This window comes from Varroa jacobsoni, unplaced genomic scaffold (genome assembly GCF_002532875.2).
Source record: "Varroa jacobsoni isolate VJ856 unplaced genomic scaffold, vjacob_1.0 scaffold_1123, whole genome shotgun sequence".
Taxonomy (NCBI): Eukaryota; Metazoa; Arthropoda; class Arachnida; order Mesostigmata; family Varroidae; genus Varroa; species Varroa jacobsoni.
The window spans coordinates 112,634-129,007 of NW_019214025.1; the positions used below are offsets into that span (position 1 = coordinate 112,634).

At 42.5% G+C, this 16,374-nt stretch overlaps 2 protein-coding genes and 1 long non-coding RNA gene across 11 annotated transcripts in view; 1 reads left to right on the forward strand and 2 right to left on the reverse strand.

Moving 5' to 3' along the window:
* Nucleotides 1-529: 529 nt before the first annotated feature.
* On the reverse strand, nt 530-8,442 carry jagn (jagunal). Of its 6 annotated transcripts, none has more exons than XM_022844712.2 (5): nt 7,991-8,442; nt 5,026-5,098; nt 4,195-4,356; nt 1,183-1,350; nt 530-1,040 (listed from the first exon to the last, which is right to left on the reverse strand). In XM_022844712.2, exons 1-5 carry the CDS (start codon nt 8,077-8,079, stop codon nt 960-962), a joined length of 573 nt encoding a protein of 190 aa, XP_022700447.1. In that variant the 5' UTR covers nt 8,080-8,442; the 3' UTR covers nt 530-959. The 6 variants fall into 6 exon arrangements, with proteins under 6 accessions (XP_022700447.1, XP_022700451.1, XP_022700446.1 ...); XM_022844716.2 differs by lacking the exon at nt 7,991-8,442 and adding an exon at nt 7,689-7,853; XM_022844711.2 differs by lacking the exon at nt 7,991-8,442 and adding an exon at nt 7,241-7,503.
* Nucleotides 1,943-4,186, reverse strand: LOC111266878 (uncharacterized). Its single transcript, XR_002684299.1, has 2 exons — nt 3,709-4,186; nt 1,943-2,444 (listed from the first exon to the last, which is right to left on the reverse strand). It is a non-coding gene; the product is annotated as an uncharacterized LOC111266878 (long non-coding RNA).
* A 145-nt stretch (nt 8,443-8,587) lies between the features above and the next one.
* LOC111266872 (X-linked retinitis pigmentosa GTPase regulator) overlaps nt 8,588-16,374 on the forward strand; it is a 55,976-nt gene continuing 48,189 nt past the window's right edge. For 3 of the 4 annotated variants that reach the window (XR_015313575.1, XM_086971101.1, XM_086971103.1), the window contains exon 1: nt 9,088-10,444. Coding sequence is in view for 3 of the 4 variants with exons in the window: in XM_086971101.1 (XP_086827227.1) it covers nt 10,399-10,444 (46 nt within the window). In the remaining variant the exon portion in view is untranslated. The other variant, XM_086971102.1, reaches the window with a different exon arrangement.

A 16,374-nucleotide genomic window follows, 5' to 3' on the forward strand; every position in this document is an offset into this window, starting at 1 on the left:
AGTAATACAACAATTATATGAAGTAGAAAAGTTGGCACTCAAATAGTATGTGCAACTGAAAAGGCCTGATAGATACTTGTACAGATGGGAAGACCAATGGTCAAGCAGGAACGCCTAGCCAGTGTACTACATAGCTACTCGTTTCCCCTTTGCGATAATAAATAGTCTTTGTTAAATAACCTGTCGAATGATGGCATAACAAGCACCAGATTGCTTGTGTTACAATGATGCTCGAACAGACTTCGGATGACAGGTGATCGTTACTTCAAAAGCTGAGAAGAAAATTCTTCGAGATCCACTTGTTCGTTGTATTCGAAGGATATTTTGGTAATGGACAATCTCAACCCATATGACCGAGTGCTTTTAACAGAGCAACTAAAACTATTCGTAATCGATTTAATCGACCACAGTTTTAATATAGTACTTTCACATCGTAGCAGCAGCTGAATTTTTTTATTTTAGCCCGAAATAGCGAATGAAACAATCGAAAATTCACAGGTTCCTTCAAACTAAATAATTAGCCAACATGTCAAAACAGAGTAAAAAGATATTTATTTCATCGTTACCGTTGTTACCGTCATTTTCATGCGTCTCTTTTTATCTGAAGCGGCAAAAGGCCACCGAATTAACATACATGCGCGCAGAAGAAAACAACCAGTCGTGCTCTTTCATCTTTGTTCCTTACTTGTTTAGTTTTCATCATTAGAGTTTCTGTTATATTCTGTGTTCTTCCGAAACCTCAGTCACAAAGGCATGCGGAACCATGAGCCGGTTCGTGGCTCAGACATTCTAATCAGATACTCTTTTACTCGCACACACACGCACGCAAAGATCAATAGACACGTTAGAAAAGTGTCTTCTATTCGTTAAAGTGACTTTACTACACTTGGAGCCCAATAAATTTTACAGTTTTTTTGAAGCACTTCATCTCAGTCCAAGCAGGAATCTGTGCTCTAGCATCACTTGGCCTTTCTCACTGTGACAACCTTCTGCCAGGCCAGTATCAACCGAATCGCGAAGTACAGCGAAAATACGTGTATCTGTAATTCAATAGAGGAAAAAAACTTTAACTTCACATAGCCGTATTTGCTACAAAACGTTATTAATCATCACTATTTTCGTCACTATAAAAGACAGGAGCAAAAAAAGCTCGACTAACTTCTGACTGATCTTGACCCTTACCTGCACAGCAAGAACGATGAATATATACCAGAGTACGGCTATGGGGTAGCCCTGCCAGAAGGTCACGTTGCTTTTCGTTTGAATGTACTCACTCATTTCACTAAAGTATAGAAATGCGGCAGCTAAGACAGGCACTATGCCAAACATAAATGTTCCTGACACATAAATCTGAAATATGGCATAAAAAAGATAAACAACAATATCTTTTTTATTCTAACTTGTGACAATTGCTACTCGGCCATCACCAATATCCTTATTTAAGTGAATCGTAAGCAAAACGCACCCTTCCATTTATGCCAATTATCTAACTCAGCATTTTTTTTTTTGCTTTTTGGCAACATATTCACAGTAACATGGAGAGCAGGCGCAGTGATTTTAATACTACTATTATTATTACCATTTGTCATCACTTATTCGAAATATTCTGCAAAGCTACGTTCCAGCCTGGACCTCGTTCATTCATAATCTCATATCTAGAAGAGGCCCAGGGATTTCCTCAATGTAGTAGTTAAACGGCATGTAATGAGAGACCAGCCATTACTTGCATAAACCAGCATGTGTCTGTATATACAACGTACTAGGAAAAGTGGGCTTACCACTTACGATCCACAGTTACTGGCCAGACAACAATGACACGATTAATAACGTCGCTAATGGATTTTTTAATATTGTTTTTCTAATAACTGTTTATGTTTGACAAACATCTATTAAATTGCATATACACTGCAGAACAAAAGGAGAGCAACAGGATCCGAAATGCTCCAAACGTTGCCAAGTTTGCATTATGTGTTTTTACTGCACTTTCACCTCGTCAGCTTGTGGTAGACATTTCTAAATACTGTATACACCCTATACACTTAATAAGCATAACAGATAAGCTTGAAAAGACAGATATGAAGTACTCACTTACAATTGAGCCAACAGCCATGATTTTCATTTCAGTGGGGCAGAACTATGCACGCGTATAGCCTCAGGGTCACTGAAGGCTAGTTTTTATTCATCAGTCACCAGTCATCATTCAAGAAGATCATTCAAAGCAATGCTCGAAACATCGGCAATGATTTCTAATAGTCGAGTTTGATCATAAAAGTTGGTATTGTTCAATGCATTAAAATAATAGTAGATCTGTGTGCAAATGTGATAATGAGCTACCTTCTCAAGGTAGAAAGTATAAAGTACACGAAGCTGTTATTTCAGTTCTCATAGCCGTCACAATAGATAAATGTGCTGACGTTTGCCAGCAGCGTCCGTCGGATCAAATTCTGCGAAACGTGAAATCACATTGTTATTTTTAATCACGATACGCACAGCGCACAGCAAACACACACGAAAAAACGTGCTAAGAAAAAAATCTTACAGGAACAGCGAAGCTGCTAGCCATGGCCTGTATCCTGAATTCAAAATGGCTGCTCTGACTCTGTCTAACATCAGGCAGCGTGCTCACTATTGAGTCGTTCCCTCGACACGGTTTATTGAGAGGGGGTAGCTGTATGTCAATTTGCTATTTTAATTGCCTTCTTGATTCGGGTAGCACAGCCGAAAGGAACTCCAGTGTGAAGTGATTCTTGATGCATCAGGGTGTTCAATACTACCGCAAAAATGTGACATTGTGCAAAAATACGTCGATATTTCTGCACAATGTCACCATTCATAGAACGAGAATTTCCCTCCTTATATTTTTACCGCTAGCATAAATATCATATAAGGCGCACATTGACCAAGTAACTCTGGATTACTCTAAATAAGGTCAACGGCAATTTGTCACTCAGGCTTTATACCGAATCTAGGCAACTTCGCAGGTGGTTGATAAAACATAAAACACTATGCTCGTATGGCCTGAACGTTATCGCTTACGTTATTGTGGACTTTACCCCATAATAACGCGATATTAAATTTCATGTCTTGTTTTTCATGCGAATGAAAAAAATACTTTGTTTTCCTTCTAATATTAAAGGTTTTGTTTAGATGAAACTAGATGTCGCACTCGTTCGAAGCTCACTTTCGTGAAGTTCCATGTACCCAATTTCTAAATTCCTCAATACAAAACAGGTAACTCGATCAGCGTACTAAACATCATTGCGCATGTTGCGCTAGACATCGTTTCAGCTAAAACGCAGGGCATGAAGCTTACGGGCCGTCCTTTTACGTAAATTTTACGTGCTCAAATCAGTTAAATTTCAGCAAAATTCGAGATACAAACAGTTTAACAATAATGCAAACCGTTCCCACCAAGTTTTTTCCTCTACAGACAGTATATACACAAACAATAGATGGTGATTTAGATGATAAATTTTGCATACCTACTAACAGATGCTTTTTGACGGATCGCGCACCGTTAGGCTTACATAACAAGCCCAGTCATGATGCTTCCAGACAAGATAGATAATTATCAGGCAAGAGATATAATTATAACAAAAAGAAATACTAATAAGAGAGTGATGACCATGCTTAACTTTCCTTCACTAGTGGCTGTTTCGAAACCGGTTAAAGTATGAATGGCACAAGGTCGTATTTAGGCACACATACTTTTTTTGTTGATCTCGACAATAGAATATGCTGCCATTCTTCTAGAGCAAGTATCGGCTTTTGACTCTTTTTGTCCAGATTTGCCTGTTAGCATTTTTTACTACACTGAGGGCGGTCGATGGCATCTATTGGCAGTGAGAATCAGACTCACTCAGACTCAGACTCAGACAGGTTCCGCTAATTTCGTAAATTCAACGCCGTGAATAACAGAAAATACTACTTTTGGCTATTCGCCATGAGTTTCATAACAGTCGTATCGTATGCGTTATATCTCTTGAATGACGTAGATAAAGGTTTTGTACAGATCTGCCTCTTATATTTAGAAAACGACCTTGTTATAGCACCTAGTATTCTCAGGTTGAGTTGAGCGTTAGATCTCATTGATACCAGAACGAGATTTACAGTGATAGACTGTAATTCATGGTTTGATGGTCATCTGTCTTGAAATAATTCTACACGTCCATGTGTCTACATTTTATCAAGCACCTTCATAGAAGCCGCGTTGTTTTTTCTGAGTGCTGATAGGCCTACACCGGCTACAGGAATGGACATAAGCCAGCACCATTCCCATAAGAGTGGTTTCGGAACGTAAAGTTCTTGAAGTGAAAGGATGAAGATGTCCAATCGGTCAAGGATATCTTCCGATACCTGGAATATAGCAATCAAAAACTGTAAACAAATACACTAGCGAAATATTTAGCTTCGATGCAATGGGTCTGCCTATCCTAATAGAGTAATCCATGTATATAAAATCTAAGGCATAGTTACTTACAAAGGTAAAACCATAATACATATTAATTGCTACCTAACTTTAATGAAAGAAAAACTCATGCGCACTTGATAGCTTGAGCAGTCTGATTTGATCAAACGGCATTAGTATCTGACTAGATAATTTCAAAGTGTATCTTTAGGTGCTTATATAGACTCATTGTAGAGTTTTGGTTTTCTGAAGCTTCTCTATGCTCAGGACCTTTCGAGTAGTGAAGTGTTTGATTCTGCACATCTTCTATCGAATATCTTCTTGAATCGAATGTCTTCTTGAGGGAAATGTTTGAATTCAGTCGGTGAACAGATATTGAGTAAGCTACTGCTGGCTGCGGCAATAATTGAAACTGGATACGGTAGTTAATATTAAAGCCATTGAAAACAGTAAAGCGAAAACACACAGTAAGTACTCTCTTGGCGTATATATCAGTAATTAATAACACCTGGCTAAAAGCCTCTCTTCGAATGCACAATGTGATCAATTTAGCTAGATAACATTGTGAACGATTCATTTGTGAGTTTTTACGACTCATAAAAAACATTCATTCTTACCTTAGCGAGAAGGACAACTGCCAGAAGACCGTGGCAGAATATGGACATCTTTAATCGGGACTTATACGCAGCGCTGAAAACGGCCACACGTCAAGCCAACAAAAAATGAGAATTTAGCAATCCGGTAAATTACGTACCAAAAATGAGACGACTACCACCAGAAGACAGCTTTCATGATATCGTTAACGAATTACTTATCGTTATTAACTTTGAATACACTAATTTGATAAATGAAAAAAAAAACAGGACTATCTATATCCGAATATGCTTTACTGTTACTTTTCATCGCGTTAACAAACCAATAAAGCTCTGGGCTGGAGCCACTGTTATTTAAATGTAAACACATGTTATTAAGTGATGTATTCGGACGATTTTTACACTACTTGACACAAAAAATATTAACTCAAAAACCGCTCGGAAAAAATGTATATATAATGCGATATCTGCACGTCGTGTTTCGTACAATAGCATCGACACTAGCAAATCCTGGAGTCCGTCTCTTTATAGCGTCCCGGAAAACCTGTCAATCCCGGAAGGTCAATCGTTGGACCAGTGAATTAACAAATGTGTTTCAACAATGTAATTCTCAACAATGCGACCGTCATGAGTGGTTAGCCGTTCTGCAATTTGGCACGAATATATCTACAGTCTGAGATTAAATCAGTCCTGTTCTTTAAATGACAGATTTCTTCTTTTAGCAAACACGGTATTTTCAAACGTATGTCTTTTTGCAAACTGGTATCCTTCGTTTTAGAAAACTGATCAGCAATGAAAGTGATCACAGCCGTGATTAGTAGTGATGCGTCCATTTAAACCGTGCGCCTTTGTTACACTCAGCAAATTTATTTGACAGCTTACGTGTACAACAAGGCCCCATTTCAAAGTATACACAGTAAACACGAAGGCCGATTAGTAATCACAATAACCTCAGTTTCGTGCAGTGAAGACACTGCAGCGTTACGCCAGCCACAAGGGGTGTCCAATACAAGCAAGTTATCCTTTTCCGAAATTCGCAAATTGAAAGTACAAATTGACCACATATTCGTCGCCTTTGTCCTTGTCGTATCTATTGTTGAGCCTGTCCGGTTAAAGTTCCACGTGCATTTAATGATTCTTAGGTGCAAGATGCCGCACCTTGATAACGGGTACCCTTTCTCTCAGCGAGTCCGAATCACAAACAACTTCTAATAGTTAAGAGAATACCTTGAAAAATCACTGAAGAAAACCGCGGTTCCACCGCAAATAGGAATAATTGTAATCCAACAGACCTCCAGAACTTGCCGAGTGTCATCGTGGGCAAGTAGCTTGGCGGGCTAGTGCTATTTTGGCACTAGCTTTACACTGCGACTACTTTGGCATTAATGTTTGTTCCTAGTTAAATATACACGACGAATTATAGCCGTTAGAACTGCTCCCGATGCCCTGCTGTTCTATCAGAGTTGTGATGATCGCAGAGGCCTGCAATGCAGCATAAACAAAACATAGCCCGACGCTGTTGCTTTTTCCCGTAACGACTAGTCACTAAGACAACGACCGTGGTACCTCCGGCCTGCGGCGAACTCCTTCGATAGTTGTCGCTTGCAGCTATAGACAATGATTCTAACCGTCGGCCAGCGCCAATTCGTGCTTACAAAGCACAAACACGCTCGCGTAGTACAAGTCGTTCTAGCAGCAGTAGTAGTAGAACCTGGCTATGTGCCCCATACAGACAGGCATTCGAAGAAGTCCTCGATACAACTGACGCTACTCAGGCCCACCGCGACCTAGACCAGATAGCGTGTCGGATAGTGGTCAGAGGACAGCCGAGCACATTCGATGGACCACGGTGGTACCATCAGTTTCACGAGCACTGCCAGCAGCTGCTTCAGAGGTTCCTGTGAGAAGTCAAAGTCCTCGTCGTTACTCGTCAACAATTGCTGGCGGTGGTGATAATGGCGATGCCAATGCCAACACTGTCGTCGGCGCTCGCGGCAGCCGTGACAAAGGACGGCGACGAGTTATATGTTGGGTGCCGCATCGGTACCGCGCGTGCAGATAGCTCACTCGGCTTGACCATATATTAGAAAAATATATTCTAGCCTAGTCGAATGCACAGAGCTGCCTATGTAAACAACCCAGAGAGATCTGAGAGGAGGGGGGACACTACGGACAGAACGAGCGCAGGGAGAAAAAGCGATAGAGAGCGGCAAACGGCAATTGAGGAATGCACCTGCACCTGTATAAGTAGCAGCAGGAGGAAAATGGCATAAGTGCTACCATCAAGGTGGCGGCGCCCACGGTGTTCTGGTGCCGACAACGGGCCGCCATTACGGCATCGATGTGCAGGGGCATAATCAAGGCCGCTGACACTAGAACCATTCGGTAGTATCATCGTTACATAGAGAGCAACTGTAGTAGAAACAATTGTTGTCGCTTTCCATAAATCGTTAGCGAGTACAAGCAGGGCGAGTAGGGGGAACAGGACAAGCCATCGGAGCGAACGGAAAGAAGAAATGAACAAAGATTGCTAACAATGAGTAAACCGGTTGCCGATCGGCGGCCTGCATTTGTGAAAGGAGGAGTAAGGGGGTGAGGGGACAGGAAAACCGCCAATCTAATTGTTGTAACAATAGAATAGTCTATGAACGTAGTACACAACGCAGGTGCAAGAAGATGTCACACACATCGGTTGAGAGAAGGAAGGCAGATGGCACTTCACTTTGCAATCAGCTTGGCTCGTTCAGTCTTGGTAGTCACACACAGCTAGTTCAGTTGCGCGCACCAACTTAATCCGTTAACTGTCACAGTGCAAATCAAAGAAACACACTTCAGACACTAATACAAAAATGCCAGATCTGGAATAGCAGCAGCCGTCTGGACGGAGTGGCCAGCGCACTTATGGGGCCGGCGCTGTAGATAACACAGCTAATGACTCGCCCCGAGAAAGGGTATAACTATTAAAAACAGGAACAGTTAATTAACCCACCTAGCCTGGTAATGAGAGGCAACTCTTTGCCGGTGTTGGAAATCGCTTCCATCAGTGCCTTGGATATATGCTCCGGTCCTCGACGCCATCAAATTGATCTACTTTTATCTGTTTCACGTCTCTCTTATGCTCGTAGTTGTTGCTCAGACAAATCTGCAATGTGGAATTATTGTACAGCGGCCGCTTTTGGCTAACTCCTCGTCTAAGCAACGGCGACGAAGGAGGCCGACTCGTAGCTTTAGGCGACAACGTAATCGACCAATTAATACCTTTCGATAATATACGTTAGCCTCTATTACGAATCTTAGTCTTTTTACTGGATATGGCATTAACACTACACTGTGGCAGCCATCCAAACACATTCACTGAATGACACAGGTATACCCTATACTTTATGTAAAGATGTACACAGTGCTCGAATATTAAAATCTATCAGATCAAACACCGGCTGCTGGCGTTGGTCTTAGGGAATTTTACAGTGATCATCTGCTGTAGGTCAGGGCGGCGCCATCTTGTTTCTTTTGTTTGTTTGGAAACAACCAGATGTATATTCTGCGTGCAGACGAATCGTATTTTGCAGACGACGCTTCCGCCTATCGTAGCGGACTACGGCGGGAAAGAATAAGTCGAACAGATTCCCGCCAAACAGTTGGGAACTATTCCCATCATCATGGAGGATCTAGCAGCGAGTAAAGCCCGCGCGACGGTCGACTCACTCCAACGGAAGTAGTAGCGCGCGAAACTTGTCTGTGGAGAGCCGGCCCGCCTCGTTAATCTGATGCTCTCGTTTTCGACATCGCTGACTATGAACGAGCGAACTACTTGGTGCTGTCGTCTGATTTTTTTCTAATAATAATTGAGCCTGTGTCTGTTTTGTATCGAGTGAGTGCCCTGTCCATCCGCGTGCATCTCTATGTGTTTGCCTGGCCGCGTATTGGTCCGCTCTGTCTAGTCATGCCCAGTGTGGCCTGCAGTGGCCCGATTTCGTGAGTGGATTTACCCTCTCCAACGGATGGCCGCCATGTCGAAGGGTGGTTCCCCGTCTGTGAACTGAGTAGCGCAGAGTGGTGGTGGCAACAACGCCTGGTAGGGGCTCTGCGCTTGCCTAGATTCTCTTACGTATCTATACTTCATTACTGGTACCACAACAGCAGTTAGTGCTCAACTACTAGCAGTCTGTAATGTAAAGAAGGAGAGTTCTTGGTTTACTAGCTCGTGCCCGCTTTGTTCATTGTAACGTTATTATACAATACATTGCCTGCTGTGACTCGTAGTAGCCGAAAATTGCGTCTGTTTCCCAACATTAAAGCTACAAGCCTTCAGCAATCCCGAATAGAGAAGTATTAGAAAAGTTGTCGCCTGATGGTCAGCTATAGTCAATATGGGCTATTGAAGATGGATATGGCCATATGATAGCACTTGTTGCTATTGTCTGAGACAATAAATTATCGGCATGTTTTCAATGGAGTGGGCGATTTTGTTATGTGAACGAGAGAAGGTTGATAGGGAGGCGGGCGGAAAGGGGGGTATCGCCGGTTAGTACCGTCGGCCTGTTGACGTCTAGGGACACGCACTTTGTGGCTTGCAAGCAGCTTTTTTCGTCCCGATCTACCAAAGGAAGTTAGGCGATTTTCGCTTAAGAACTTGCGGACTGTTTTTGCTAAAATTTTGCTGGCTTTGGACAGAAATCAACCTAGCGGAAAGTGACTCTTTTGTCTGAGTTGTTGGCCGCGCTTTGCGCATTCGCTCAACGCTTATCATATATTTTCTTGCTGCCCAGATAAGAAATATTTGCTTCTCCTTGCTACGTTATGCCGTCTCTAGCTGTCAACACCGATCTTGTTCTTTTAGTTTTCTATAAAAATATATAGTATATACGAAGATTATGCTAGGTCAGGGAACAATGCGTTAGAAAATTTTGTGTTGCTGTTACTACCGCATCAGAAGCGACTCCTGCTTCACCTGCACTTGCTCAGTGTTCAATGAATCTTCAGATACTTCTTGACGTGATAATTACACGACGCGAATATAGATTCAGTTGGCAAGAGTACCCGCTTTTCGCTCTAATCATCACCTATGATTGCTCTTCTTTTCGAGAGATGACAAAAGCTGAAGATAACAAAGTGCGTGTGCAAAGTGATGCTCGCGTTCATGCTGTGTTGAACTTCAATCTCCTGAATGGATACTTGTTGTGGTTATGTTTGCGACGGTGGAGGATGCTCTGGCAAGCTTACGTGTTCTAAGTTCATTGCAATTGTCTATTTCTTTCTTGCTATTCTTTGTTGTTGCTTCTGCTACAATCACTATAATTGCTATTGCTGACGTCGTGTTTTGTTAACTCCATCTCCGACCGCCATTGGAAGTTCGTCCCAACAGATAGCCAGACCAGCAAAGGGACAGTGGCAATCATGGCCCGCGACACGAATTTTGAAAATGTCGAACAGGACATACCTGGTAAGTTCGAAGACGTCTGCTTGCAATAGAACGACAATAATTTATGCAATAACAAACTTGGTTTATAAAACTAGTTAGGGCTATCAGAAATCTGCTTAGGTGGCTCGTATTATCAGTCACTTAGTTTGGGTAATTTCGAATTTGACGCTCGGTAGTGTTTAAAACTCAACAACTCAGCAACAGAATGGTGCAGCTGCGAAAAAACAATGAACCGTACCGTGACAATATTAATACGGCTCTACAAGAACAACCAATAATACCAGCGCGCGTGTGCTTAGAAAGGAAACTTCGATAAGTTTCCTTTCTAAGTACTAGGAATCGCTCAACGTCAGTACCGCAGAAACTTCTTCAAACGCAACAACTGTATCCAGCCGCCAATTGTCGCAGAGCCATGTTTCATATTTTTGCATACAGCGTAAGTTTAACTTGTTTCGTTTAGAAATGTAGCTCGGCTTTGCGCGAGCGCCCACATGGAAAATTCGGTTACGTGTCTGTGTAAGTTAGCATCGCAAAGATTGCTGTTCAAGAGATAAAAAAAAAAAATGTTATTTTTTAAGAGAAATGTTCTACCTTCTGATGATCACTGGCAGCAACTACCGTCCATATTCATTTTTCTTTATGGCTTGATTCTTTTCTCCTTCATGAGCCTATAATCTGTGTAACATTTGACCTATAACTTAGTGGAGCGCTGATACGCATGGATTGCCATCCTTTCGATTGGTGACTCTAATGTTGATTTGTATCAATAATGGCGGTTGCTGCTGACAGAAGTCGAGCTACGACCACCGTTTGATCCCTGAACGTTTGCGCGTTAATGCGTACGTTACCTTGGCTAACGCGCTTAGTTTGTTGGCTCATTGCAAGCTTACTTCCTGTGGCTGAAATCGTTTCGGATCTGATTTCCGTAATAATAGCCTGCACTACAAAGATACGATTGGCGAATGTCTGTGAAGTCTGAACGATGCCAATGAATCGTCCATTGCGAGGCGCTGAATCCTTTCCACTGTTATTTCAATTGTTCGTCATAACATTGGCATGTTTTGCAAACAGATCCAAAATTACATACATACATACATACATACATGCCAGTATACGATTGGCTAAGATGTACATGTGAATCTTTGGCGGCAAGGAGTAGCCTGTTAAAACGGAAGTCAACAAAATATGTCAGTAAATTGTTACTTCGTACGCAAAGAACGAGTATTAAAATGTATTCAATGTTTTACAACGGCGGCGTGACACAATCACTCACTGTCATTTACTGTCGTATGGATGTTGGTAAACGGTCTGCAAATGGTGCGCAGGTTTGCCTATGTAGTATTTTTATCGTCTTATGTAAAAGAAGAAGAAGAAGCAAACGATAATGTCAAAATTGCAAAATATACAAACCAAGTTACGTTAGGTACCCTATAGATCATTTTTAGGGTGTCGTATTTGATCGCCTCCATCTCGGCAACGGTCGAGATAAACGCGAAAATTGCCGGGCGCTTGTAACGGTGCCAATGGCAACAAGGAACGTAGCGTGGTTGAGAGTTAAGAGTCAATCATAAAGAAGTACGAATTATGAGGGTTACTTTGAGCATCTTTGTGACTAAGTAGTTAGTTCTAAGTTACTATATGTACAGGTACTTTAAGTACTATACGAAAGTAATTTGGCAAAGGTTGGAGTCTCTGTTCGGTTTAACTTTAATGCTTTCTCTACTAGCAGTTTATTCATCGTACACTCTTCCTAGACTAAAAATTTAGCCTTTTGATGGCCAAATAGAGCGGGCCTGTTTTGCAAGTGTTACTCGGTTATATATATACGTACGAGTAAGCGGAAATATTCAGTGTTTTCCATCCAATCGGACGCGAGACAGTGGCTCATGGATTGACGTTCCTTTGTTAGTGAGAAGATTCAATCTTTCGCTATCCGCCTGCCAGTGACCAACTACTCTGTGTAGCGTTCTCCGTTTTTTTCTGAAGACACCCACTCACCTGATGGTCGCTACTAGCCGTCATGTGATTTCACTGCGGATAGACGGCAACCGTCAGCTAGAGCTTGAAGTGGCAGCGGCGATTCAAAAACCACGACCTTAATTGTCTGGCTATTTACTTGAGAAAGAAAAATATATCCCGTCACGTCCAACGCCAGCAAGCTTGGTTAACTAAATCTGTGACTTTTGTCTCAAAGCGCATCGCGTGCTAGCGTCGCTACTGTCATTATCGATTTGAGAGCTCTGGGAAGGCTTGGACCCTCAAGGCTTTCCAGAGCTTTTACGAAGATGAATCTTAGATACGCGCTGCTGCACGGTTACGTGTGACAGAAAAACCGTCGTTGTACCGACTAGATGGACAAATACGCATCACTAGCGACTTTTTAATACAACACACTTCTACTTTCAGTGTAAAGAATTACTTGATACTGTTTCCCTCTTAGACATTGCTATTGGCCATCGTGTAGTTAGCCAATCCTCTATGATTTGATTTCACGCAATTATTTACTCGTAACATACCATAAAATTGAACGTAGAATGGTGCATTCGGTTGGTACGTACGATCTTCAAGTGTGCAGTCAAGGTCCTTTATGGTTCCTGTAATGTACCAGCGACCTGGACATAGGTATCAGCGTCGCAGCGGCGATTTCGACCTTCAACTATGCTGGAAATTTCCTAGAGCAAGTTAGCGCTTATGGACTATTGATTTCCGCTCATTGAGAGCTTCGTACGAGGAGATCAAAGTGCATTGATACTTCCTACATCGAGGCTAATAGCACCGCTGGCCCTGTTCGAACTTGATTAGCACCGTACTAAAGCTATTCGGAGCCATACTTAATATCACACCTTCAGATAACGCCCATATCGCCGCACTGCTCTGCGAAATTGCCAAAACGGGCCAATATCTCAGCTCGGTTCTGTTCCTTTTCTCGTATAATTCACTACCCGGCTCGTGTTGATGAATAAATCGGGTTCCTTTAAGTTACCTAAAGTCACTTTCGCTGCATGTCCAGCGGACTTTTTGGGATCAGAGCGGTATCCATCTTAAGCATCTTTCAGTTCAGCCGGTACAGTTCTGACCGCTATATTCGAGATTACTCATACATAGCCATTTCGTCCTGACCTTTATCTCGAATATCGAAAGTAGAACAACCGACACGAACAATTACCCTAAAGTTGAAAGCTGTCAACGTAGCCGTCTTTTTAGACTGAGCGAGCTAAGACAGCAATTGTTTACTTATCCCGCTGTTTTAGCTTTCAAATCAGCTAACAAGAGTTTAGTTCCCGACCAGCAGGACACCAGTAGTTTCGTCTGCTTCTTATATCTAGGCCATGTTGCATAAGGAAATTCTCGCTGAAGTAGCGCGGCGCCACGGCAGCAAACAGAGCACCCATATTTCGTTCCATGCAGATATACTTTATTATATGTATTTATCGGTTTGTTGACGCGTACAAGCTGCTCCATCATTATTTGCAAGCAGCGTATATGGCTTTGAAATGGGACCGTGCAGTTGTATACAATAGGCATCTTCACACTAATATTTCTTCTGTAAAAACAAACGAGGTTCTGTATCCGTCTAATAAAACGTTTCAAGCGCTGACTAACGCGTCGAACCGGGACATTTAGAACTGTTATAGTTCAAACGAACAGCCTTAAAGCGACACGCGGTGCAATGCAGTAAAGAAATCTCTACTTTATTTTTCAACAATGATTACACAATCCTACCCGTTTATTTTACAGGATACGCGCTGTCCCACAATAAGCGAACTATTCGGAACAATCTCTTTGAAATAATAACACGTATAGCAGGATGCGATATCCGAACGACATCAATGTCTTGCTTGTTGTTTCGTGTACTGCCAACATCTGTAAGTTGTGCAGCAGGGCTAAATGCTAATATAAGTTCACTTGCGTTTGCTCTCCGATCTAGTTACCGACCAATGTTTATTTTTTACGCTTACTTAAAGGTATTATGCAAAGTCTTCAACTTGTATGGATAACTGTCTTTGTCGCGCTTAGAAACTGCGGAGACTTACGCATTATCTGGGCGTGAAATAATGTATTTCGGTGATGTCGAACGAAGGCATCGTTGGCTGAGGTCAGCGGGGCCCGACAATGCCGACTGGCTGGCTTGTCGAGCACTCGCTGATCTTCGTCAAAAATCAGCTTCAATCATCGATAGCTCAGAACTGAGGATAGACGATCCCTGGATGCACCCTAGAAAAGTCGACCAAGTCAGTAATGTATTTGCGTTCCTGGGGACCATTCTGGTCTAAAACATGTCAAAGTCGATAGCAAATATTTGTCACCATCATGGTCACGCTTACCCTCGAGATAACAGAAGCTAAGAATTTAACTGCAAGTCAGGAAGTGGGCTGCATAGAGCAACTGAGTAGATGATCTTTTAACCCGAATTGCTATATTATCACCCAGCGCAACTGGGTGTCGTTCTGGCTAAATGCGATACTATGGGTCGGTAATGATGACTGGACAAGTAACTTTGTTTTTTTTTAAACGCCCACATATCGAGTCGATATTAATTCAGCCGCAAGCTTATTTCCCGGCTCGACTTAACACTGCAATGCGGTAGTCAGCTTCAACGTTAAGCCGTCAAAAACATGATGTTTTTATCAGAAAAAAAAAAAAAGAAAAAACTGTTTTAATTAACAGTTAATGATAACGTTAATTGCAATCGAATAATTGTTCGCTTCGAATCAGGTCTGCTTAATGTACGGCTAGGTTCTTTGTGTAGAGTGATAGAAAATCGAGTCGCTCTGTCAGCGTACCTATCAGTCAATGCCCCGTGTCCTTAAATAGTTCTACTGCACCGTCTCCGCCTTGACAGGTTCTATTAACTGTTAAATTATTACTATTGGTCTTCTGGACGCGCTAGCGACGTTGGTTACCGTACAAGCCACTAACTCAGTTGAAAATTATAGATTTTGTAGATCAGGATCGTGTCGATGGCGCAGTTTACTATTATTTGCAGACTTCGGACGCTAAAGCGATGGCAACCTTGTAGTAGTTATTGATGATTAATAGAATTGTAGTCTGAGTAGTGTTTTCATTACATCAAGCAGAGCTTAAGCCAGATGTAGCTGAATCGGTATTTATTCATCTGTTAACGTATGCCACCGCGTAGTGCGGGCCTTCATTATGGATTTTAACGGTACGTGCAAGGACAAGTTACTATTACCGTGGCTATGGTCAACCTGTCAGGTCAGGGCGTAGTCGTAGGCTGGCGCAAGGCTCCAGCGATGGCGTCGGCGGCCTATCGTACATTTCTGTCCCGACTCCATTCGTATCGACGCGTTTGCCGAAATTTTCGTTCGCTTTCTCGCGAATCGCTGCCAGTGACGATTACCCGAGGGCTCTCTGCCCGCCCCATTGTCTATAGTTTACTTATACAACAGGATTGTTTCTCCTGCTGTGGCTGTGAACGACCACGGCCAACGGTCCGCCACGTTCACATGCTGCCGCTTATTGCTGCGGGTGCTGTCATGGCTGTTGAAGAGGATGACTATTCTTCTTGTTGCAGTGCTCTCTAGCGGCGCCCACTGTCCAACGCTTAACGCTATTGCCATCCCGTTGTAGAACTTTGTGATGTGACCCGGTTTTACCCTATGTGAGATTTAACGACAGCAGCAGCAGCAGCAGTCGCGGTAAATATAATGGCATGGCAGATGGCGGCTTGCTTTCGACTATGCCAGTAGTAGTACTATTGTAGAAATATGGTGGTAGTCTTAATAACTGCCCTAGTAGCAGCAGCAGCATCCAGGCGTGGCTAGCTTTTTCTGGATCTAACTGACTCTCGTTTAGTTACTGAGAGTGGTCTGGCCGACGAAAAAACCTGCTTTGTTTTTTGCCTATTCAATTTGTTGCTCTCCCGTTCAGCACCGCTCGAGCGTTGCTCGCTTCTGCTACCGCTGGCCTGGTGAAATGATGATGATGAT

Coding starts and splice junctions, on each gene's coding strand:
- jagn (XM_022844711.2), bottom strand. CDS start 7,383: ATGGTTCTAGTGTCAGCGGCCTTGATTATGCCCCTGCACATCGATGCC. Junction 4,357..5,025: donor CAGTTGTCCTTCTCGCTAAG/GTAAGAATGAAT, acceptor GCTATATTCCAG/GTATCGGAAGATATCCTTGA. Junction 1,351..4,194: donor ACAACGCGGCTTCTATGAAG/GTGCTTGATAAA, acceptor GCCATATTTCAG/ATTTATGTGTCAGGAACATT.